At 34.8% G+C, this 26,044-nt stretch overlaps 1 protein-coding gene across 2 annotated transcripts in view; it reads left to right on the top strand.

The window, feature by feature from the left end:
- FOXN2 (forkhead box N2) overlaps positions 1-8,402 on the top strand; it is a 50,829-nt gene extending 42,427 nt beyond the window's left edge. For both annotated transcript variants that reach the window (XM_031466972.2, XM_031466973.2), the window contains exons 5-6: positions 2,682-2,750; positions 3,988-8,402. In XM_031466972.2, coding sequence (XP_031322832.1) covers positions 2,682-2,750; positions 3,988-4,511 — 593 coding nt within the window. In that variant the 3' untranslated portion in view covers positions 4,512-8,402. The remainder of the gene's footprint in view (positions 1-2,681; positions 2,751-3,987) is intronic.
- Positions 8,403-26,044: the final 17,642 nt, after the last annotated feature.

Here is a 26,044-nt window from a genome sequence, read left to right as displayed (position 1 = left end):
GGACATTGTGGGAAGCATACTTAGCCAAACAAATCAGATGTACCTAAAATCCTTTTGCAAAGAAGTTTTTGGTTTCATGAAGTTAACTTCATGTGGGAGAATTCAGATTAATTTGGCTAAAACAAATTCCTGTAAGAATTAACTGTATTTAAGCAACACTTTTCCTATCATTCTACCATTGTAGAAGCAGTACCTAATTTTGTTATTATTTTAAGAAATGATGTTCATGCAGCTTTTTTATTTTGTCACAGTAAATCTCTTGATCAATTTTCTCTAGTTTTAGGTATTGTGTTTCAGAAATATGACTCCTTGAATTGTAATAGAAGTTTACTATAAGAGGTCAAGTTAGAGATATGCTTTTTTTTACCAAGTTATTACTAATTACTAAGTTACTATAAGTTAGAGATACACTTTTTTATACTAATTTTTTTTTACTAAGAATGTTTTATAGGTGCTTCCTTTATAAGATTATAAATTTCCTGAAATTGTTTCCTCAGTATAATGCATTTCAGTGTTAGATTCTCACCATCACTTCCCTTTTTCTTAAATAAAATTGGAAACAAGGTAGATTTTTTTTTAATTAAATGAAAAATTATTTCATTGAGAAGGAATGTCTGTTAGGGATTTTGCATAATGCCATGCAAGTCATGCCCTGCACAAGGACACCTGGCTGAGGCAATGAGAGGGTTCTGAAATCAGCCTACACTCTAGTCCTCAAGCTGTGTGCTTTGGTACAGGGAAGCGTTCACCTGGAGGCAAGTTGCTTTTTTTTTCCAGTTCACACAGAGACACAATATGGGCTAGAGCTGCACCTTTTTTTCTTTAAAGACATGTTAGAATACAGAACTCTGTCATATTTTAGTCAGGTCTCATTCTAAAAGACAGGAATTAGAGAGATCTTTCTTTTGCTAGCCTTATGGCTGTGGCATATGGGAATCATTGATTGAAATTCTTTTTGCTTGCTGTTCTTTTTGTCTGAAATGCTCTTCCTTTGGATATCTGCATGCTTTCATTCTCTTACCTCCTTGAGGTTTTTGCTCAACCTTACCTCTCCTTGAGGCTTTCCCTAACCTCTGTATTTAAAATTGCAACCACCTTTCCCCACATTCTCTATCTCCCTTCCCTCTTAATTCTTCTCCCTAGTATTTATTACTCTCTGATATGCTGTATTTCTTTGTGTTCTGAGAGGTTAGGGATTTTCCTGTTTTGCTTTCTGCTATATTCCCACAGCCTGGAATGGTGTCAGCCTCCTAACAGGACACTCAGCTTATTGAGTGAATAACAGAATAGAGAATTTAATTTCCAGGATATTCTGTAATTTTCTACAAAACTTCCTTCTCTAATTATGATGCCTAGGAAGTATTAAGGGGTGATGATAGAGTACAGATTGAAGGCCTGGGTTCTGGAGGTGGACTACTCAGGTTTAAATCCCACTTCTGTCATTCCTAGAGACCCCTCTTTGTCTATTTTCTCATCTTTAAGATGGAAATACTAACAGTACCCACCTCAAACTTGTGAGGATTAGGTGAGTAATAATACTTAGAACATACCAAGCCTGTTGAAAGTACTCAGTGTTAGTAATTTGGTGATAATTAGCTTAATCTAAGGAAAGGAGGGGAAAGATGTAATATATTCTTCACACATTTATCAAGGAACTACTGTTTGTTCCAGGCATTATGGAACATAGAGGATAAGACATGATTCTTACCTTAAAGAAGCTGACAGACTAACCAGGAAGACATTCAGTATCAAGGGAAAAGAGTGTGGTATTATGTGTCCCCTCATAGAACAGTCTTTCTGATTTACTTAGGCCTGTTTATTAAGGTCAATAATAGTAACATTCCTGCCTTCACAGAGTTTATGGTCAAGATGAGGAGAAAACAAGTCAATATCCTCATGGCTTTATTATCTAAAGTAACTTTATAATCAGATATTATAAGTAAAATGGAAAGCTTTGTAGTAATAAAAATTTTCCAGCTTTGAGAGAGAAATGGGAGCTTTCATATCTGAGTCTTATTTTAAACTTATTCTTTGTAATCTAACATTTACAAACATTTTCTAACTTTCCTTTTACATTTTAGATTATACCATTTCACTTTTATTTGATTGCAATTATTCAGACTAACAGATCACCAAGATGGAGAGGAACTTTCAGTTTAAAAGTAGATATAAGACCATAAAGACCTTACCTAGAATAGAACCTGCTGATTTTACCAACCTTTTAAAAGCCTGTTTTTCTATGGGATATCCATAATTGTGTTTGAGCTCCTGAGTATTATATAAACCTGTAGTACTTAAGGCTTGTATATAGTTATAACTGAAGTCAGTACTAATATTTTGTGCATTTTTAGTTAATTTAATCTGTTTAAGGGCAATCCTTACTGAAATGTAGGTCAGTTTCTTATTTTCATTGTGAAAAAGAGAACTTTCATGAACTCTAGTACCTCACAATTCATTATACAATACTGTTCATAATTTTAAGTGAACAAATCGATTGCAAAATAATATGTACCTCATTTTGTTTAATGTGTGTATGCACGTGCATGTGTATGTACATATATGTATATTTTTAAGTAGAAAATACACCAAAACCTTGATAAGTTGGTTAACTTTGGGTACACACAAATACTTATAACAGCCTCTTTTTTATAAAGAATATTAATATTATCATTCTTTTTCAGAATCTGATATTGATGCTGCCACTGCAATGATGCTTTTAAATACTTCTATAGAACAAGGAATTTTAGAATGTAAGCAATTGTGCTTTTCTTTTTAAAATACATTTTTGTGAGTGCCTTTCAAATGTCATTTAGCATGCAAAATATTTCAGTGTTACAGACATAATTTCTTCTTTCCAACTAAATCGTGTTTTCATCTGAATAATTCAGTTTCCATTTTATTGTATTTCTGTTCATTTATGTGGACAGTTGAGAGATTGAGGTTAATGATGTGATAGATCTTGTTACATTGACCAAGAAATAAAGAAATAAGTAGCATTTTTAGAAATTAATCTTAAAAATTTAAGTAAAAATGAAAGCTATAAATAAGAAAACATTCAAAAGTATGTTTATAATCTTGAAATGGGAAAAGCCACCTTTGAGATACAAAGTGCAATATTCGTAAAAGATGAGTAAATTTAATTAAACATCAAATTTTTAGAGTTCTGAGAACAGAAGATATCTTTAAGAAAAGTAATAAACACACCACTGGGAGAACATTTCCTTACTGTATGTAACAAAGGATTAATATCGAATATACACATTAATATAAAATGATCCTATAAGTAAGAAATAAAACAGTTCAACAGAAGAGCCAGCAAAATATATGAATAGGTAGGTCTCAGAGGAGGAAATATATAGGTGGACAGCACACATTTGAAAAGATGCCTTTAGAAATCAGGGAGATGCAAAATGAAACAATATTGAGATACTATATTTTTGTCCATGAGATTATGAAAAATTAAAATGACATTAGAGGTTAAGTATAGAATTGGATATTATCATACACTGTAGGATATAAATTGGTGCAACCGTTTTGGAGGGCAATTTGGAAACACCAATTATAATTTAAAATGTGTATATTCTTTTGCTTGGTAATTCTGTTTCTTGTTATCTCTTGCATATGTGTGAGAACAGGCATCCAGAAGGATTTTCATTGTGGTTTATTTGTAATAATGAAAAATTGGCAACAACCTAAATATCAACAAGGAAATGGTTAGCTAGACAGTGGCACGTTGATATTGAGGCATTCTGTGCAGGCAGCTCAAAATAATTATATTTTCCAGGCAAAGATCGAGACATACCATTAAGTGGTTTAAAATGTTTCAGATTAATACCAATAGGATGATATGGTCTGTGTAAAATAAAACCACCTACAAAACATTGCCAATCTAAATTGGCCTATTCAGGAATGATATAGTAGTTTTCAGTGGCCTGTTTTTGTGATCAAATGCATTTGATTTATTGATCGAAGCTTTATTTTCCACAGGTGAGAAGCCTCTTCCTCTTAAAACAGCAGTGCAAAAAAAGAGGGGTTATGGCAATGCATTTAATCATTCCAGTGCTATGCGATTACATGAGAGTGATTCTTTAGCCACCAGCATCGATCCAAAAGAAGACCACAATTACAGTGCAAGTAGCATGGCAGCACAGCGTTGTGCATCCAGGTCTAGTGTGTCTTCCCTGTCTTCTGTGGATGAGGTATATGAATTTATCCCAAAGAGTAGCCATGTAGGAAGTGACGGCAGTGAAGGATTTCACAGTGAAGAAGATACAGACGTTGATTATGAAGATGACCCTCTTGGAGACAGTGGCTATGCATCCCAGGCTTGTACAGATACCTCTGAACAAGGGCAACCAGGCAAAAAGAGGCGAAAACAGTCATGTCAAGAAATTGATGAGGAGCTCAAGGAGGCAGCTGGATCTCTGCTCCACCTTGCTGGAATTCATACATGTCTAGGTTCCCTAATAAGTACTGCAAAGATACAAAATCAAAAGCAGAGGAAAAAATAGAAATACTTATTAGTGTGAAATTATTTTGAAGTGTGGCAATACTCTTCTACTTAATTCTTTACAAGGGATATCAAAGCCATAATGGACTTCTTTTGTTTTAGGGTGGGGGAGGGGTGCTAATTACTTGTTTCAAAACATTTTTTGTTTGCTTGTTTTTTTAAATTTTTATTAAATGACTGCTGTTAAGGATCATGCCCAGCCATATGATGTGAAGTCCTAAAAGCATAATTTTTGCAATTAGTGTCTCCAAAATTTGGAAATTTTCATGTAAGAGAATCCCCAGCCTCTGTCTTAAACTTGTAGGGGAAATCTGTTATTCTGTTAGTATGTCAGAATGTAAGAATTGGTGGTTCTGTAGCATATTTTTTCATTTTCTTTTCCAATCTGTAGTTACCTATAGTTGCTGATCCAGCTAAAAGTTCTGCTGCTGTCTTTATCACGTACTCCTCTCTTGACACATTGCAATCCAGTAAGATGAGATTCAAATTTTTAATTTTATCTTAATTTTTGTTTTAAATTTGTTTTGTTGAGGTATAAACAAAATTGAACTAGAAAAGATCCTAGATTTCTAGAAAGTTCCTTTTGGATACATAGGCAGAGTATAGAAAAAGTTCTAAGATTCAGAAAAGGCAATTTTGTAATGTAATTTCATCTAAGAACACTCCAATTCCTATTACAATCTTATCTTTGAAAATTTTTAACTTTCCAGATATTGCATAGCATTTATTGGAGCCGTTTGTTCTTTCCCAAAGTGCTTTGCAGCCATTGTTTAAATGTTAGCCACTAGCTGTCTTTGTTGAGGAGAAACTATCCAATGAGAGGATATAGCCATACAGTGTGTTAGGGGTTAACACACCCATTTTGACACACTTTTGTATTAAGAGGATCTTTCATTTGTTGCTAAGTGTACTGTATTCTGAGAATCTTGTAATACAAAAGGAGTGTAATCTAACATAAACATTTTGAATACTATTACTTGTGTCATCAGAAATAAAGGTAGATCATTTAGGAAAAGCCTTCTGTCCAAGCTTTGTATGAATTTAAATTTGTATGTGTACCCAATTAAGTTAAAGGATTTAACAACTAGAGAGAAAAATGCCTTCATGGATTTCAAAATTCATATAAAATTAGATCTTATTTAATAAGTTCTTTTGAGGAGGCAGTGTAATACCTATTATGTGCCATGAAATCCACACTAAAAGACTTTGTTACCTTCCAAACATGTATTGACTAAGGCCTTCTTAAATATTTGAACAAATCTGCTTGTATGATACATTTTTTCATATTATTTATATAGTTCAACTATATCATTCAAAAAGAACAAGGGATGCTATTAAAACTAAACTTATTCACTATATATTGTTTTATAACAGTGAAAGCAACCTATTTAAAAGTTCAGTCTTATACTACATCATGTTTCATTGACAGTGACCTTGTTTTCATTTTCTGATAGCTCATATATATATATACATATGTATACACACAGGCTCTTGATTTTGATTTGTTACTTTCACTATTTCTATGACAATAAATCATTTTCTTAATTTTTTTAAGAGACAAATATTTCTATTTTAAGAGTTTATTTGGGCAAAACTGTCAAATGAGAAGCATAATGAAAAAGTCTTTTTCAATTGGCAAATCTTTAAGCCAGGGATAACAACATTAATATGATCTGTCCTGTTTCCATGTTAGTTGTAATTGAACCTGGATAGCCACATTAATAGAATTGGTGCTGTTCAAAAATAGTAATTTTTTTCAACTTGTTGATATGAAAAATAGTCCTTAAGTATGCAACATGAGGTATTGGGGGTTTTTTTCCTTCATATATGTCACATCTTCTATAGAAAATGGCTAACCCAAGTTAACACCTTTTACTGTAGACAATGAATATAACACCAAAAATTGCCTTTATACCACAGTATAAATAGTACACAAATTATAAAAATCACTTTAGTAACAAAATTTTTAAGCTATTTACTGTGGTCCTCTGGATAGACCTTAGTAACAGTGTTTCAATGATCTGGTTCCAGTTTGTTTTGTTCAGCTGAAATTCTTTACCACAAATGTTCTCTTTTGTTCCTGTCCATTAGATAATTACTCTGTATAAGTAAAGGAAAATGATCTAAGATAAGGAGGGGGAAAGTCATTCCCAGTTTTAATAGGGATCTTCAAAATGCTTTTCTTAATATAAATAACAATAACTCTTTAAACTTGATTTTTCTCTCCCTCTTCATGTACTCTTTCCACAAATTTGAAAGTTGAAAGTTATATTCATCACTAGCAAAGTCAGTAAACACTTTCACACTAAAAACTAACAGGAAGGAGTTACATGATATCTTATTTTGAATTCTTGCACAGAATTCAGTGTATCACTTTCCATTTGCTGATTTACCAAGGCAGTTATTTTTAAGGGGAAGAAACTTTTTACTTATGGTCCCCCATTATTACTTCCATAGACATGATCCCATTCCTCAGGGGTGTTGAGATAAAAACATGGCTAATAATCATCCAGTTAAGGAAAGTCATTCCAAGTCCTGTCGACTGGAAATGGTATTTCCAAGACTATTTTATTAAATATTTTCCTGTAGTAGAAACAACTTGGCAATCTTGGAGAGGTTATATATATTCCAACATATTTTTAAACTGTGATTTAAGCTAACATATAATTTGCTTTGCATCAATGTACATTGTTACAGCTGATTCCATTTTATAACAGATCCCTAGTAAAAGTTTTAACTCAACACAACTAATCATCTGTCATATCCTAAATAGAATCAGTGTTTCTGGAATATATATTTTTGAAATTTATTTGTGCAATATATTACTAAATTAGTTCATGTTTTATTTTACATTTCAAATTCAGAGAAAAAATACTTGTATTCATGGAAAAGCGAATTATTGGTGGATGACCACCTTTTTCCACCTTTAATAAGCCTTTCCTGTCCATAATAGCCAGCATGACTTCTCTTTAGATTCCTTTGTATATAGTAAAGTTTAGAATATATGTATTTTTTTCTTTTGCTCCTTTCTGAGGCATTATGTAAAGGGTTCATACTAGATGGTCAATTAAATATACATTAGCACGAATTTAAAACTAGAGAAATTTTTAGGGGGGGAATGTGTGTGTCTTGGTAGACCAGGAGGCCTTTCCCAGCAATTTAAGCAACACAAGTGGCTATTTCACAAGGCTGTAAAGACTATTGTCCTAAATACTACAGTAACTTAACAACTTTTTGTGAAGACCATAGCATTCAATTAAGAACCTTTGAGGCTTTCTGGTTTACATATATTTTATAGTTTTTTATTAGTTTGAAATGTGTAAGCTTTGATTTAAATAAAGTTTGCTTCAGTATGTTAATGATGTAGTCAAATATTTATTGAAAGACAAAGTAGAGTATTTTAATGTTGTACCTGCCATTTTTTCTTGAAGCACATTTTTTGCATCTAACTGCCAGTGCCATTGTCAAAAGTTGTTTTTAAAATTGTTGTACATTTCTTATTAAACAAAGTGCTTAATTTTAAAGTATTATGTTGCCATTATATAGTGTATAAAAATGTATAATTGCCAATTCATTGTAACTATTATTTATTTGAAAGTATAAGGATTCTTTCTGATTCAAGAAATTTGAGTTATTAAACTGTGTCCTTATCCTCTTTTCTAATGTAGCATAAAAATTACCCTGAGTTTGAGTTATAACTGCCAGTAGGTGACCTGTCCAAGTGAACCACTTCTCAGTTGCCAGTCTTTGCTCATGTTAAAAACAACTTAACAAATGTTTAGTTTTTGTATCTAATCTCTGATTATTAAAATGTTTATAAAGTTTATTTTTACCAAAGAGATGCAATTCATTATGATGAAGTATTACAGAATAAACCTTGTTTTGTAACATTTTTGTGATGCTTTCTCTGTCCTTTGGTGGTTGGTAGTGTAGATGTAGGTGGTTCATACTCCCTACACACACACACACACACACACACACACACACACACACACACACTCTTTCCATTTCAGTGTTGCAGAATTGGAGTCATACAAGAATAAAGTTTTAATTTCAGAATTTTTTTAAGACTATTTTTTAGAAGTATTGTTTTTCCTGGTTTTTACATGTCACCTTAGTTGTTGAAAGCTAAAACAGTGTTCATTACATTATTCTCTTCCTAAAGTTTAAATTCTGTTCCTATTCATATATATGAGATATTTTGAAATATCATTTAAAATTGAGTAGAATATGAAATTATTAAGACTATTTCTAAATACAGTTGGCCCTTGAACAATGTGGGGGTTTATTCACATATAACTTATAGTCAGCCCTCTGTATCTCCCATTCCTCCGCAAAGGCAGATTAAACCACGGACTGTAGTACGATAGTCCTTACTGTTGAAAAATACCCAAATATGAGTAGACCCTCGGAGTTCAAACCCACGTTGCTCAAGGGTCAACTGTACAGTAGTTTTACTTCAAAAGTACCAGCAATACCACCTTTTAAAACTTAGGGCATCCATTGGAAAATGGAATAATCTACAACCAATATCTTGATTTCAATTCCCCCAGGGGAATTACGTCCCCTTTGAAGTTCTGTGCTGGTCCTTTAAATGGTATTGTCTTACTTAGAGCTGTTTATTCAAAATGAGTCAGTGAGACAGCCATATTGATTTTGTACTCCTACCACCCTCTCTAAGCCCTGGATCCTTCTAAGGCATCCCTTTGAAATACAGATTCATTTAAAAGATAGCCATTTGAGATTAATGTATTTGTTCCTTTACAGAGAGAATTTCATTCTCACTATTGGATTCACTATTTGGTAGCTCATACTAGTTCTGAACTGGTATGATTTTTATATATCATTTTTAGAAAAAGATTATAAGTAAAAACACATTGTCTTTTCCTCAAGAATTTCAGGACATGAATTTTTCATTTTTTTTAATTGGAAATAAAGCTAGCAAAAGTTCAAAAAGTTAGATATAAAAGTGCTGAAAATCTTTAAGAATGAAAATATTAACAATAACTATTAATATGCTCCATGAATTTTTTAATTTTTACTTTTTATTGAAACATAGTTGATGTAAAATGTTTCAAGTGTACGGCAAAGTAATTCGGTTATATATATATATCTATTTTTTCAGATTCTTTTCCAAGATGCTAAATGCAGTTCCCTGCACGATACAAGTAAGTCCTTGTTTTATGTTATAGCTCCATGAAATTTTAAATAGAGGTAAGTTTAGAAGCTACTAACTTCTAAATTAAAGTAACTATGTACTACATAGAAAATATAACATATTTAAGGATAGTTTGTGTTCTAAAAGATTGTTGGAAAACTAGAAACATTTTTCAATGAACTTCAAAGCAAGTTATTTAGCTCATAATGTAGTGAATAAACAATAATCCCTCTTTAACTGGAAGTGATTCTTACACAAAAATTTTAAGTGGATTGATTTCCATTATACATTTTTCTTTACCTTGAGGTTTTGGTTCAAGTAAATACTTATAAATCCATCTTGTTGGGAAAATTTGATAAAAGAGGAAACTAGGAGTTGGACAGAAAAGAGAGATTGTAGAAAATACTAACAGTGGAGATCTAAGAACCTGAAGCAAAATTGTTGTCCACTGGCTGAGGATTTGAAATAGAGACTGCAGCCAGGGAACTGGACAAAATATATGAAACATTTTTGACAAGATCATTAAGAGTGATAACTCTAGCCAGATTAATTAATGGGGAAAAAAGACACATCAGCAAAGTCAGAAATGAAATGAGACATAAGGACATATTCTACAGATATTAAAAGGGTAATAAAGAATACTATTAAGACCTTTATGCCTTAATGAAAAAATATATATAAGACCTTTATGCCAATAAATTCAATAACTTAGATGAAATGAACAAATTTTTTTAAAGTTTTTAGTTGATTTAAAATATGTTAGTTTCAAGTGTATGACATGGTGATTTGATATTTGTATACATTACAGAATGATCACCACAATAAGCCTAGTTACCATCTGTCACTATACAAAGTTATTACAATATTATTGACTATATTTTCCCTATGCTTTACATTACATACCTGTGACTTATTTTATAACTTAAGTCTGTACTATTCTGATAGTTTGTTGTTAGTGTATGGAAATGCAACAGATCTATGTATATTAATTTTGTAGCCTGTAACTTTATTGAATTCATTTATTCTAATAGTTTTTCAGTGGCACTTTTAGGATTTTCTATATGTAGTATCATGTCATCTTCAAATAGTGACAGTTTTACTTCTCCAATTTGGATTTCTTTTATTTCCTTTTCTTGTCAGATTACTTTGGCTAGGACTTCCAATAATACGTTGAATAAAAGTAGTGAGAGTGGGCATTCCTGTTTCTGATCTTAGAAGAAGTGGTGTCTGTCAGCTTTTCACTGTTAAGTATAAATGTTGGCTGTAGGTTTTTTATATATGACTTATGTTCAGGTATGTTCCCTCTATACCCACATTGTTGAGAGTTTTTATCAAAAAAGGATGTCAAATTTTATCAAAAGTTTTATTCTGCATCTAGCTTTTATTCTGTTTGTTAATGTGGTGTATCACATTGATTGACTTGCAGACATTGAACCATCCTTTCATTCCTAGGATAAATCCCACTTAATCATGGTGTAGGATCCTTTTAATGTACTGTTGAATTTGGTTTGCTAATACTTTGTCAAGGATTTTGAATGTATGTCCTTGTGTTGGCCTGTAATTTTCTTTCCTTTTCTTGTTTTTATTTTTGGTTTTTTTTTTTTGGTTTTTTTTTTTTGGTTTTTTTTTTTGGTTTTTCTTTTGCGTGTGTGTGTGTGTGTGTGTGTGGTACTTTTGACTGGTTTTGGTATCAGGATAATGCTAACCTCATAGGATGAGTTTGGAAGCATTGGAAGCATTCCTTCCTCTGCAATTTTTTTGAGTAGTTTAATAAAGATAGGTGTTAACTTCTCTTTAAGTGTTTGATAGAATTCAACTGTGAAGCCATCTGGTCCCAGACTTTTGCTTGTTGGAATTTTTTAAATTACTGATTCACTTTCATTACTGATAATCAGTCTGTCCATATTTTTTATTCAGTCTTCAGAGATTGTACATTTCTAGGAATCTGTCCATTTCTTCTAGTTCATCCATTTTATTGGTGTATAATTGTTCATAGTAATCTCTTATTTAATTTAATCTCTTAAATTTCTGTGATGCCAGTTGTAACTTTTCTTTCATTTCTGACTTCATTTATTTGTGACCATCCTTTTTTTTTCTTGATGAGTCTGGCTAAAGGTTTTTTTGATTTTGTTTATCTTTTAAAAGAACCAGATCTTAGTTTCCTTGATTTTTCCTATTGTTTAGTCTCTATTTTATTTGTTTGTGCTACAATCTTTATTAATTCTTTCCTTCTACTAACTTTAGGTTTTGTTTGTTCTTCTTTATCTAGTTCCTTTAGGTGTAAGTTTAGATTGTTTATTTGAGATTTTTATTTGTTTACTGAGGTAGGCTTGTATCTCTATAAACTTCCCATATATAATATATAATATATGTACAATGTATATACATACCATAATGCATACCATATTTTGTTTACCCATTCATCTGTTGATGAACATTTGAGTTGTTTCTGCCTTTGTGAATAATGCTATGAACATTGGTATACAAGTATCTGTTTAAATCCCTGCTTTCAATTCTTTTGGTTATATACCTAGAAGTAGAATTGCTGGATGATAATTTTGTGTTTAATTTTTTTGTAGAACCACCATACTGTTTTTTACAGCAGCTGCACCCTTTTACAGTCCCACGGCAATGCTCAGATTTTCCAGTGTCTCCATATCCTCTCCAACACTTGTTTTTTTCTTCCTTTGTGTGTCTCTCAACTTCTCTCTCTCTCATAATAGTCATCCTAATGGAGGTGAAGTACAGTGTCTCATACTTTTGCATATCTTGCAAACAGAGGCACTGACAGTCTTTTCTTCCAAACTATACTTTCAAGAATGTAATGGCTCCCTCTGGATCAAAGGTCAGACACATTCGCTTGCAGCCTTTATAAAATATTTGGGTTTCCTAAGTAGCATCCACCTAGGCTGCTTTTGCACAGCTCCATGGGAATAATGAGACCCAACATGATGGTGAAGCTCATGTTACTTCCTGTGCTGTAAGTAATCAATTCCTTTGTCTCTGACCCAGGAGTCTCATGTTTTCTGCCAGCATCCATAAAACTGTACCAGGCAAGTTTGTTGGCTTGAAAGTACTGTAAAAGCTCACATCCTTCACAGCTCTTGACATTCTTCTGCCTGATAAAAGGCATCTCTGAAAAATCTACAGCTAACATTATATCGAATGGTGAGAGCCACTTCCACTGTGACTATGAATAAGCCAAGGGTGTCTCCTCTCACTACTTCTATTCTATATTTTACTGGGCATCCTAGCCACTTCAGTAAGGCCAAAAAATAAAATAGAGGGAGGAGAAGGGAGTACTAAAGGGTATACTGCTTGGAAAGGAAGGAATAAAGCCACCTTTATTTATGGACAACGTGATTGTATATGTAAAAAAAATCTTAAAGAATCTACAAAAGGCTACTAGAACTAATAAACAGATTTATCAAGGCCACAGGATTTAAAAATCAACTAAAATGTAAAATGATTTAAAAATCAATTGTACTTCAATATAGTAGCAACAAGCTTTTGGAAGGTGAAATTTTTAAAAATAATATTTACATTAGTATGCAAGAAATGAAATAGAAAGGAGCAAATTTAACAAAATGTATGCAAGACCTGTGCAATGAAAACTATAAAGCATTGCCAAGAGAACTTAAGAAGATCTAAATAAATGGACAGATACACTGTGTTCATGGATTCAAAGACTTAAGCATTGTTAAGATGTCAGTTCTCTCCAAATTTATTTGTACATTCAGTTCAATCCCAATCAAAATCTAGCAAGCTTTTTTGAGGAAATTGGCAAGCTGAATCTAAAATTTATATGGAAATGCAAATGACTTAGAAGGTAGCCAAAAACATTAAACAAAAGTTGAATGGTTTATACTACCTTATTTCAAAATTTACTCTAAAGCTATAATAATTAAATTGTACAGTATTTGGCATAAGTTTAAACAGTATGGTATTTGTCATAAATATATATAAGAAACAGAATAGTCAAGAAAGAAAATTCACACATATATGATCAATTGATTTTTGAACAAGGTGCCAAATTAATTCAAAGGAGTAAGTACTTTTTTTTTAGAAAATGGTGCTGGACAATTGGAGACACATGTGGAAAATGATGAATCTCAACTCTTACCTCCCGCCATATATAAAAATTTATTTGAAATCAATCATAGACCTAAATGTTAAAGATAACAGTGTAAAAAAAAAAATAAAAGAAAACATAGAGGAAAATCTTTTTGATCTCAGAGCAGGTAAAGATTTCTTAGAACACACAAAGCACAAACCATAAGAGAAAAAAAATTATACTTACCTTCATCAAAATTAAAAACTCTTGCTCTCCAAAAGACATCATTAAGAAAATGAAAGGGCAAACATGCTGGGAAAAAATATCCACAACATGTGTATCGAACAAAGAATTGTATTCATAATATATCAAAAGCTCCTACAACTCAGTATTAGAAAGACATAAACTGAGTAAAGAAACAAGTAAAGATTTGACCAGACCATTAACCAAAGGTATATGACTAGCCAATAAGACCATGGAAAAAGATGCTCAACATCATTAGTCATCAGGTAAATGCGTACTAAAATCCCAATAAGAGAGGTAGGTATAGCTTAGTGGTAGAGTGCATGCTTAGCATGCACAAGATCCTGGGTTCAATCCCCAGTACCTCCATTAAAACCAACAACAACTCACTGAGCTACTGCTATACATCCAATAGAATGCATAAAATTAGGAAGATTGGAAATACCAAATGTGAAGCAATTTTTTAAAATGTGAAGTAATTATAAATCTCATAGTTGCTGGTGGGAATATAAAATGGCACAAACACTTTGAAAAACAGTTTGGCAATTTCTTATCAAGTTAAACATTTATTATATACCCCAGTGTACCAGTCTGCTAGGGCTGTTTGCCACAATGAAATGACACTGACTGGATGGCTTAAGAATCAAAAAGTTATTTTCTCACAGTTCTGGATGCTGGAAGTCCAAGATGGAGGTGTTGGTTTCCTCTGTTCTGGGCTCTTTTTCAGTCTTGAAGCTGGACATGTACAGGGCGGGCTTGTAGGCCTGTTGGGGTGCAGCACAACAGTTGCTATTTTAGATAAAGTGGCCTCTCTCCTTGACTTACAGAAGTCTGCCTTCTCATGTAACCTGCCACGGCCTTTGCTTTACACAGTGGCATCCTTGGTATCTCTTTCTGTCTCCTTTTTGTCCAAATTTCCTCTTCTAACAGGGTCACCAGTCAGATTGGATTAGGATCCACCTTAAATGGCCTCATTTTAGTTTAATTACCTTTTTAAAGACCCTATCCGCAAATACAGTCACTGAGGTACTGGGGGTTAGGGTTTCAAGATAAGAATTTGGAGGAGAGGGAGGGGACACAATTCAGCCCATAAAACCCAGGAATTTCATTCTTAGGTATATACTGAAGAAAAATGAAATATTTGTGTCTGAATGTTCATGAGAGCAAATGTTCATGGTAGTCGTATTCAGAATAGGTCTAAAATGGAAAAACGTAAATGTCCGTCAGCAGATGAATAAGAACATGGTGGTGAGTTTCTATAACAGAGCACCACTTAGAAATAAAAGAAACTGCTGATGCGCATAACACTGTAGATGAAGTTAGGTGCAAAAGAATATACACTATGTGCTTCTATTTACATGGAATTTTAGAAAAGACTAACTGAATCTATAGTGACAGAAAGCAGATCAGTGGTAGCCTAGGTGAGTGTGTGGGGGTGTGGAGGTGGGGGGCGGAGTGAGAACTAAGAGCCTACACGGGGTAGTAGGAAGAAAAGCTCCTTGAAATTCCAATTTCTTTTTTCACAAAACAAAAATAATCTGTCCTATTTGAAATGCGGAGTAAGAAAGTTAATAAAAATTTGTTAGTAAGGAACAGATGAGAAGTTGAAATAAATTCAATAGCTTCTATTTTCAGATCTGTGAGTTAAATAAAAACCCTCAGGTCAGAGAGATGGTTCCCATACAGACTATGAGATGGATTGGAGAGGAAGAAATATTAAAAGGTTTCTGAGGAGGGTTGAGTGAGCATGGAAAACCAGTTGCTAGAAATTCAGTGGCTTTTTTTTTTTAATTAAATTAAGAACTACCTGAATCTGATTTACTAATGTATGAAGGGTATTATTTGGAATGTTATAACTGCTGCTTATTAAGTGTTTTCTACTTGACAGGCATAGCAAGTATTAAACCAAGCATTTAGATATTGTTTGTTATTTTATTTAATCCTCCCATCAACTAACTCTCTGAGGTTAATGAGGTAAACATTATTTATAGACGAACAAATCCACAGGCAAGGAGCTTAAATTGCCAGTGGTTACACCAGCCAGTAAATGGTTAAAAAACCAAGTCTAATTCCTAAATCTGTCCTTAAAATATTAGGTTTTACTGCCTCTAGTTTACAGGACTAAGCAGGCACAAGAATGCTTGGACTTCGTTTATTCAACGAATCTTCACCAAGGCCCTGGTGGTTTGGCAGCAAACAAAACAAATGCAAGTCTCTGCCCTCATGGAGCTTACATTCTAGTGGGAAGAGATTGGCAAAATAAAAATTTGAAATAAAATTTTGGAAGTGATAAGTGCTATGAAGAAAAACAGGTGAGGAAAGGGAGAGGTGATAATAGCTGTACGATCAGGCCACCCAGTTGGCTGTTCTCTTGCTCTCTGTACATGCCCTGCTCGACCAGTGCCTGCTTCACCTACACCCTATTTACCCCACCGACCTTCCTACACACTTGCCCCACCCCAGCTAGTGGCTGTTCTAACTTTAGATCAGAATGTCTCCACTATGACAGCTTATGAAAGGGCTGTGAGGGGCGTGTCCCTCTGCTAGTTTCCCTGGTAACCAATGAGTCAACCTGACCTCAATTCCCTCTGTAACTGGTAACCTCCCTCTCAACCCCAGGAGTAAAGACTGCTGCCATGTCCTGTCCACCGCACACGGTGGGGTGTCACTCTGGGACCTTTCTTCAGACATGTAACTTCCCCCTTTCCATTAAACTACTGATGTCTCTGTTGCTGACTCTGGGCTCTTTTTTCGGTCTTGAAGCTGGGCACGTGCAGGGCTTGCAGGCCTGTGGGGTGCAGCACAACTGTTGCTATTTTAGATAAAGTGGACAGGGAGGCCCACTTACTTATGTGGCTCTGAGCAGGGATTAAAATGATGTGCAGGAGTGACATATACAAATATCCAGAGGAAGGAAAGAGGGAAGGCTAAGGTAGAGGCTGCAGCTCTTTGATGTTTTTACAGCATTAGCAAGAGTAATAGCTATTTGCCTGAGCATCCTGTGCAAAGGAAAGACTGGTAGGAGTAGAGGCCTGTGAAGTATTCAGGTTCCAAGGGTCATGTCATGCAGAGTTCTGTGGCCACCATGGTAAGAACTTAGAATTCAAGATCTGGGAGTAATGGCATCAAATTACATATTCTAAGGGTCACTGCCACACCTTAGCAAATCATTCATAGCAAATTGTAAATACAAATTCTTAATGAAATACCTTCTGACAAAACAGGACATCCTCTACACTATAACCTGTTACACTTACCCTTCAAACCAAAATAACTCCAAAACCAAGAGATGTATAATCCAGGAAGTTAAGAAAGAAGTGGTGTTTCTCTAAACTGTATACATATATTACATATATTAATGTATCTTATTAACAAGTTGTCTCATAGAGTAAAAATCTTCAACTCCTCTCATTGGTCTAATGGTCAGGCTACATTGCTGAAACATCTATTAAAATACATATTTATTAGTTTTAAGTGTAATTGGATCTAAGCCATCCAAGTTTCTTTGTGGCATTAAGGGAACAGAGAAGAATAATTTTATAATTAGCCTATCTGAGTTTTCATTAAGTAATTTAAGCATTCCCTTAAGATCTTGTTTACAGCATTAAATCTATTACTAGGTAGAGTAAAAGTAAATATAAAACTGAATCTTGATCAGATTATAGCACTGTCAGCTCTACAACACCATAATTCACTGTTAACATGCAAATACTGTAAGAACCCAAATGTTTGGTATTTTCTAGCCAAATGAACAAGAATCATGTCAGAAGCAGAACTTCCCCCTCACATCTATTAAGATGTCTTTTAAACAAACTTTCCGCTTTCTTCACTTGCACACCAGTCAGAATCCTTAAAGGAAATTGAATTATATATAAATTATCTTTTTTTTGGCCTGAATGTGTTTGATGATAATTCTGAGGATTAGTGTTTTCTTGTAACTTGATTCTTTGTAAATAGCTTCTTTCCCTTCTTTTAAATGAATTTTCCTCAGGAAATATATGGTCAGCTTTAATTCACTTTAAGAACAATGTTGATTATTTGAATGAGAATTGCAATATTAAAATACTTGCAGCCAGCTCTCAGGAGAGGCGGTGGTTTATTTACACATTTCAGCTAACACATTACAGGTTCTTTTTCAGTGCAGGTAAAAGCAGGACCATATATAATTTATCAGTACTCTCTCTCTCTAATTGCTTTCCAGTAGAAATGCAGAAAGGAATTCTTACTCTCTGTTTCCCAGGGTGGGGGTTGCCTTTGTTACAGCTCAACTCAAAGCTTTATATAGAGTTGCAGCTTTCAAAATAGAGCATTAATTGGAAGCAATTATCCAATTATCCCAGCTGTGACTATGCTGTATACTGAATATTTACTATTCACACATTTGACAGATGATTTAATATAGCAGCCTGGCATAATGAATCTGCGACCGACACTCCAGTCACATAGCTAATGTCTTCAATGGCTGAAATATTCAAGACTACGTGCGTAGCTCAAGTCAGTGCAAAAAACAAAATAAAGGCTATCAGGCCTGATTTTCAAAGCAGTGTAAACATGTGTGACATAAATTTTAAAAGTAATCAAAGAGCTTATATTTACTTATCTAAAATGCGTGAGATTTTTCCAACTGCTTGATTTTAAAAGGAGGTGTGCTTTCAACTTTAATCGATTTTTTTAAAAAACTTTTGTTGCCTCATGTATGTGCGCTAAAGGCTTATTACAGAGCTGTCCTTGAAACTGACGCTTTGGAACCACTTTAGGTACTTCTCAGATAAGCACCCAGAAGAACCTGCCTTGTGTGAAATTTCACTCTGCAACCAGTGGTGTGATAATGAGCTCCAGGGTAGTCATTTTCTGCCTGTAATCTATTCACCTTCTCAAGTGCTGACCAAGTGCTTGGAGGAGAAATGGCTTTGGCAGGGATAGTGTTGATTAAATGGATGTGAAGATAATCCATGTGCTGTCAAGGTATATTTTTATGGGCAAAAATTCCCTACTAACACCTACAAAACTGGCTCGGCAAAAGAAGGAACTGTTTCATCAAATCTGTTAGCTCCATGTTAAGGAAACAAAACAAAGGAACCAAAACACTTGACCACCAACTCTTGAGTCATTTTATTGGTGCTGTCTTGACAAAGAGATGCCGCTCCTCTCTGTGCTATGATGTCACCTTTGTCCAATCATAACCTTCCTTATGAGAGTGGGGGATAACTCTCTGGAGACAAGGTGAGTGACAGCAGCAAGCAATGCAGCAGTCACTAGGCAACAAGATCAGCCTTCAGTGGAAGAGAATTTTCAAACATTTAACCCTCACACCGTCGGGGCTTCTTGTTGCTGATATGGCAGTAAGCTCTGGACAAAAGGCCTTATATGAATAATGTAGCTTTTGTGGAAAAAAAAACTATGTTTCTAACGGCAATGGGAAGAAACTTCATTTTAAACTAAGGACGTTACTTGGTTTGAACAGACTGGTAAAATAGGAAATTTCTTAAATCTCTTTTTCACAAGAGTCACAATTTAACTCACAAGATGATTCCTAAGTGTCTTTAGAACTGTTACTCACTTGCTCCCCATAAGCTGGGCTGTCACACAGGTCTGTGGTCTGTGTTCAACACAAAGTCAGGGGGTTGAGTGGAGCTGAAATCAGCCTGTGCTCCATGTATCCACACACACCCTTGTTCAGGTCTCAGGAAGGGTGTCTTTATCTGATTTGTTGCCCTGATGGGGCACCGTTTTGTAATTTGCCTGGAGTGGGTGCTTTTTCCTAATTTGCACAAAGTTGCTGTATGAGCTCTTGGGTACGGGGCCCTGCAAGTACATTTTATTTTTCCAACTAGTTAGAACATTCTGCAAGATTGTCCCTCCTCTTTTGCATTTGACTCTGCTAGACAATTTAGCACAGAGCCGGACAGTTCCAGGTGTGGACTGGTGATATGGTTTCCAAAAATGGATTTCCAGAATCATCTCGTTCAGACTGTTTTGGTTTGTTTCCAGAAACACAATTCTTTCAGAATTTCTCTCATGAAAATAATTTTTTGTGAATTTGGGAGAGCTAACCGTTTAACTTTTTTTTTTTTCTGTCCCCAATTATACAGTATAATGATCTCCTTAGGAAGGTAAATCTATTATTATTATTATTATCTTAGATAATAAATCAACTAGATACTTATTAAGGGAGCTTCTTGAGGACTGTGGGTACCATGTTCTCTCTCTCAGTGCCTGGCACATAGTAAATGCACATATATCTTTACATAATTAATTAATAGTATTCATTTGGGGGGATCCAATAGGAGAATTACTTGTAATCCACTAGAATTGTAAGAAAACTTACAAGTTAACTAGTATAATATTCATTTGGCAGTTGAGAAAACTGAGACCCAGATAACTAACTCATACATCTAGTAGAAAAGGTAGCCAGGATTCCCTACAATAAGGCCAATATGGAGACTAATTTAGACTGTAACCATGAAGAGGGCAAAGATCATTTCCACTGACTTGCTATATGCCTTATCTGGTATCGTAAATCTGTCTTCAGTATGTTGGTACTGGTATATTTGAGGACTATACTGAGGTTGAAAAAATAAAACTTAGATCCAGTCTAGAAATAAACAAGCTTATCAAGGCCACTTTTCTTTTAGAACATAAAAATCCCATATTATAGTTATTTTTTGCTTTGCAAAGTGTAATTTTTTCTGTCATTGAAGGTTTTTACAATGTAATTAAGTCAACAGGACTGACACAATGTAAATTATAGAAATAAAATAGCCAAATATTTACTAAACCAAACATTTTACATATCTTATTATATTTAATCCTCAAAAGAGACAGATCCAAGATATGAAACCACAGTTCCCCGACTTCTCTTATCCAAAAATCTTTATGCCCAAACTTCAGTCATTCATATTTTCCGTATCTGTCACCTGCACTATTATTTCTCTAATATTTTTCTTTAAATTGGCCTCACTTTTAATCTTAGTGTTATGCTAAGTTATACCCATTAGATAAAATCTATGGTAGATACATATTTTCCCTAATTTACATTAAAGTAAATGTGTAACTATTAAACTAATGTTTATCTGTGTGCCACCTAAAATTATATCCAGTCCTCAGTGATAATTGTATCACTCTTTGGAAAATATTGCAACATGTTTTTAAATGAGCAATGACATTAAATATAATTGAGCTCTAAACAATGCTGTGGACTGTCAAAAAGGGGAAGAGCCTGACTACAGCTGTTTCAGTTGATCCTAACAAACCCTTCATGAAATTATATTAAATGGTACAGACTTGTGTTCAAATTTAGCTGCTAGTTCAAACTTGTTTCTAAATTGTGTGACCTTGCACTAATCTGTTTCCTCATCTGTCAAAGAGCAAGTTGGATTAGATGAACTTTGAAGGCCAATATTTTTGAGCTAAAATCCTATGCATTAGTTGTTTGTCTCCCTGGTTAGACAGAAAATCCCTGTGTGTGGGGAGGTCTCCACACAGGAACTTAAAATGTAATGGAAGCAGTGAACACAGTAAATGTGAATATATCAAATTCCCCATGAAAGACTTTCAAATGATTTCTTAAAGAGAGCAAAATTAGGTATGTTGTTAAAAGACATGAACAAAAATAAAAGCACTAAAAATAAAGGGCTGGGCAAACAGATTAAACAGACAAAAAAGAAAAGAGAGAAAGAGAGCAAGAAAGAAGAAAGAAAGAAAAGGAAGAAGAAAGAAAGAAAGAGAAGAAGAAAGAGAGAGCAGGAAGGAAGGAATAAAGGAAGGTGGTAAAATTAATATAAGACAAGGCAGAATTTGAGGCAAAAAGGTAAGATAAAGAGGGATATTTTATTTTGACAAATGTATAGTCCACCAAGTAGATGTTATAATAGTTGTCAATATTTATGGACAAAATAAACAAAGCAAAAATTGTTAGAACTGCATAGAGAATCTGATAAAACCACAATTAAACTGGAAATTTTAATAAACATTCCTTTGAATTTTTAAAACAGAACAAAATAACCAAACTAAAGTTTGAATTATATATATATACTTAGAAAGCTTGAATTAACAGATACATGTAGGATTTTGTATCCAACAAAAATCTCTATCCTTGTAAAATAGATATTTGAAAGGTAACAATTACACTGTCACAGTTTCCGACCATAGTGAAATAAAACAGGAAATAAATGAGTAAAAGCAACTTTCCCTTCCTGCAAATTAAATTACCCAGAAATATTCATATGAATTTAAGTCAAAGAGGGAAAACTGAATTTCTAGGTTAAATGTAAACACCCAGAAATTGCATTGACAGACGGCACTCCAACGTACGCACCCATCAACAACAAGCCAGCGTCAAGTCACATGAGCCTTGTAAGGCTTTGCCAGTTTAGTACTATCCTGGAGATTGATCTATAGCATTTTTGTGATGTTTTGCTGGTTTTGGTATTAGAGATTTGTAACTTTGTAAAATAGACTAAGACAGTTTCCTGTCTTCCTCTCCCTATCCTTTGGAACAGTAGAAATAAGAGGAATGATCATCTCCTTGATAGACTGGTAGAATTCACCTGTTAAACCACCGGATTGGTGTTTTTGTTGGGAATGGAGGTAGGGAGGTTTGACAAATTTTTCCAATGATTTATGGTAATTGGTCTATTTGGATTTTCAATTTTTCTATCAAATTATTCATTTGATCTAAATGTTCAGATTTATTGTCATAAAACTGCATATATTCTTACAAAACTTTGTTGTGTCTATCATTGCCTCCCTTTCACAATTCTGTTTTCTAATAAATTAGATTCTGCTTTTATCTTTTTTACTAACTCCTACTTTCACCTTCATACTATTTTGTTATTCTTTCTACCTTTAATTTATTTCAACATTTTAGTTTTACTAATAAAAGTATTTAATTTTATGATTTTTCCCTAAATACATTTCACTGTGAATTTTCATTTATTAATGTATAAATTATCTATCATTTCAATTTTGATTTCCTCTTGTTTAGACCAGTTAGCATGGATTCAATTTCTTAACAACAAAAAAGAGGAAAATAACTCCCTGACCTGAAGATAACTGATAGCATTTTGAAGTGAAACATTCAGACTGGTGCACTTATCTATGTATGTAACCGGATGTTAAAGTGGGAATCTTTCTGCTTACTTTTGGCTGAAGCCCTAAAGGCTATAACAGTACAATAGGTGCCCAAGGATCCCACATCATAAATATTCAAATTAAGGTGCGATGACGCCTATGTAAGGTAGACAGAGATTATGAAACAGGTTCTGCCAGCATTAAGCAATCAGCCCTCCAGCCTAAAGAATGAGGGTTGAAGAGTTAAGTAGTAAGAGAAAATTTCACGGGGGAGCCCTGTGCTGGTGGGCTAGGTCTCACCCCATCTCCCAGGGGGAAGAAAAGTAAATCCCTTCATCCCAAGCCAAGTGAAAGAGTCTTCCAGAGACCCACTCAGAGAACTGGAGTTTGGGGACTAATGTCTGCTTTTTGTCAAGAGAAGCGCACAGATGCGCGATTCTGGCTGGACCCGAAGCCCGTCTGTCAGCAAGGAGAAAGGCTGCGCTTCCGTAGTCGGGGGCAAATTAGTGTGAGCTGCGCCAGGCCATGTGTATCCGAGGAAGGATCTAGCCTGGGTTGTTTAAAAAGGGAACTACAAAAGAGAATGCCTGAATGGGAAGGCAAAGGGCCCAAAGGAGAGGGCTGGTGTAAGGGAGATGGCTGGAGACCGCATGGGCAGAGGCGAGAACTGGAAGCTTCAACTTGGAAGAGACAGCATCCTGGACAATGAGTCTGGGAGAAACCTGCACAGCCACCTGTCAGAGAAAGAGGCTGCAAAGGTGCTTCTGCCGCAATCACAGGAACCAATGATGGACCAGGATGAGGCTGCCAGGGAGGACTGCTCTCCCCCCAACCCCATCCCAGGTGCCCAATCTCGGAGGGGTAGGAACGGGAGGGAAGAGGAGGAGCTATGGGAGGGAAGACAAACCACTAACCCACCCAGCTGTCCAAGCTCGCAGCAGGCTTGCCTGGAGAAGATTCTCTTCAAGTGGAAAGTAGTTCAGACTGGACTGCACATTGTAATTACCGAAGTAAGACTGCTCAGCTGACTGAAAGGGACCAGAAAAGCTTGGAGACCTGCCTGAGTGACTTCGTCCAGGGGCAGGAAAAGGACAAATCCCGAAAGCAAGTTTGAAGTAAAATGTGGGAGAAAGAAAACAGTGGCCTTTTTATCTCACTGGTGCCTGTCTTACTCAACAAAATAGCAATGAATATAAGGAATATTTTTAAGCAAGTATTAGTTCATTCTAGGTTCTTATATAAATTAAATATTTGATATTTGACACATAATAATGCTATGTAAGTGTTAGCTATTATTATTCTTAATAATATTGACATTCTAACCTGCCTTTTTCATTTAACAATATATCCTAAATATATTTTCATATCAATAAATGCAATTATGGCACATAACCAGAATGTGAGATATGCATTGTCTGTTTTATTCACTAATGTATCCTTCTAATTACAGCAGTGCCTGGCACATAGCAGGTAATCAATACACAATTGTTACATGAATCATTTCAAGTGGCTGTAATGTGTTGTTGTACAGAAGGTACTATATTTATTCATTGATCTCCTATTACTGGTTATAAAACACTGGAAACAACCACAGTAAGTGGTTTCCAGTCTTTCATGATGATAAACCAGACCCTAACAATTATCCTTATTTTGCATCTTTGGGGTACCTCCTTCATTATTTTCTTGCTATAAATTCTTAAAAGAGAAATTGCTGAGTCAAAGGGTATGAATGTTTTTATAAAATCTTGAAAACTTTCCAAATTGCCCTCTAGAGGGATTTTGAGACTATGGAAGAATTAGGAATTTCCAAGTACAGATATTATTTTTATTATCTTTTTTTAATCTCTGATATTTCCCAGTTCTAAGAGTTTGGGCATGGCTTCAACCAAGAAGGATTTCTGCCAGGTTGAATATTAAAATATATTTCAGGAACTTTTCCTAGGGCGGAGTGGACTGAATGAAATGGAAGGAAAAACAAAGCCTTCAGCAGTTCAGCCATGGTGAGTAACTCCTCAGCCTGGGAAGCCTCAGCTTAGAAGAGAACAGATTCCTCTCTAAGAGTCACAGAGAAGAATCACAAGTCAGAAATACAACTATTTATTGAGCACACACTAGGTGTGGCACCCATTATGTGTGAATATTGCAGACACACAGTGCCCAGTACATGCCTTTCCATAGTGCTGACCACTTGAGAGTGTGGTAGCCTGTCTCTGTCACCCCTTCATTCCCCTTCCATCCCTGCTACCCACCCCAGGAAAATAGAGTTGGCACAAATTCTGGAAAATATACATGCATACTTACATACATGCATTTGAATGGCTAATGTCAAATGTGAGACACTAAACCACTGTCTTCTTGCTCTCTCACACTAGAAGCTCAGGCAGATTTTGGGGTTTGAGCCCCTTCTCAGATAAACCTGCTGTCCCTACATCTGTTCAGTACTCAGATCTAGTCAGAATGGATCACCGTGATGAGGCTTCACTCTGCTCCCTCGCATGAAAGAGCAGACAAATATTGAAGTCCACGTATATTTGAGACCCTGAGCCAAACAACCCAGAAGACTATGTATCTCTTTTAGCACCTGTGTGTTGAATCTACATTTGGGGTTTTGGTAGGTTCCCTGGACATTGTCAGTGGGTGAAATAATATGGTAGAGATGACTGTCTGCCTACCCAATGTCCACTCACTCCTGCTTTCTCACTATGGAACCCAGCAAAACATCTAACTAAAAAATTACATTTCCAGGCTGGTTTTGAGAATAGGGGTAACCAATGAGAAATAAAGGGAGTTGTTGGGCAAGACTTCCAGAAACATTCTGAAAGGAGATTTATTCATCTACTGTGTGGCTTTGCTCTTCCTGGTGTCTTTCCTTCTTTCTTCTTCCTACCTAGATCACAGACACAATAGTTGGAGCCCCAGCAGCCATTTTGTGACCATTAATTTAAGGATGGAAATCAATACTAGGAATGTTAGAGCAGAAAGGATAAGAGACTTAGAAAAACCAGCC

Source organism: Camelus dromedarius, chromosome 15 (genome assembly GCF_036321535.1).
Source record: "Camelus dromedarius isolate mCamDro1 chromosome 15, mCamDro1.pat, whole genome shotgun sequence".
Taxonomy (NCBI): Eukaryota; Metazoa; Chordata; class Mammalia; order Artiodactyla; family Camelidae; genus Camelus; species Camelus dromedarius.
The sequence above is the reverse complement of the archived record's forward strand: the minus strand, read 5'-3'. Positions and strand labels throughout refer to the sequence as shown.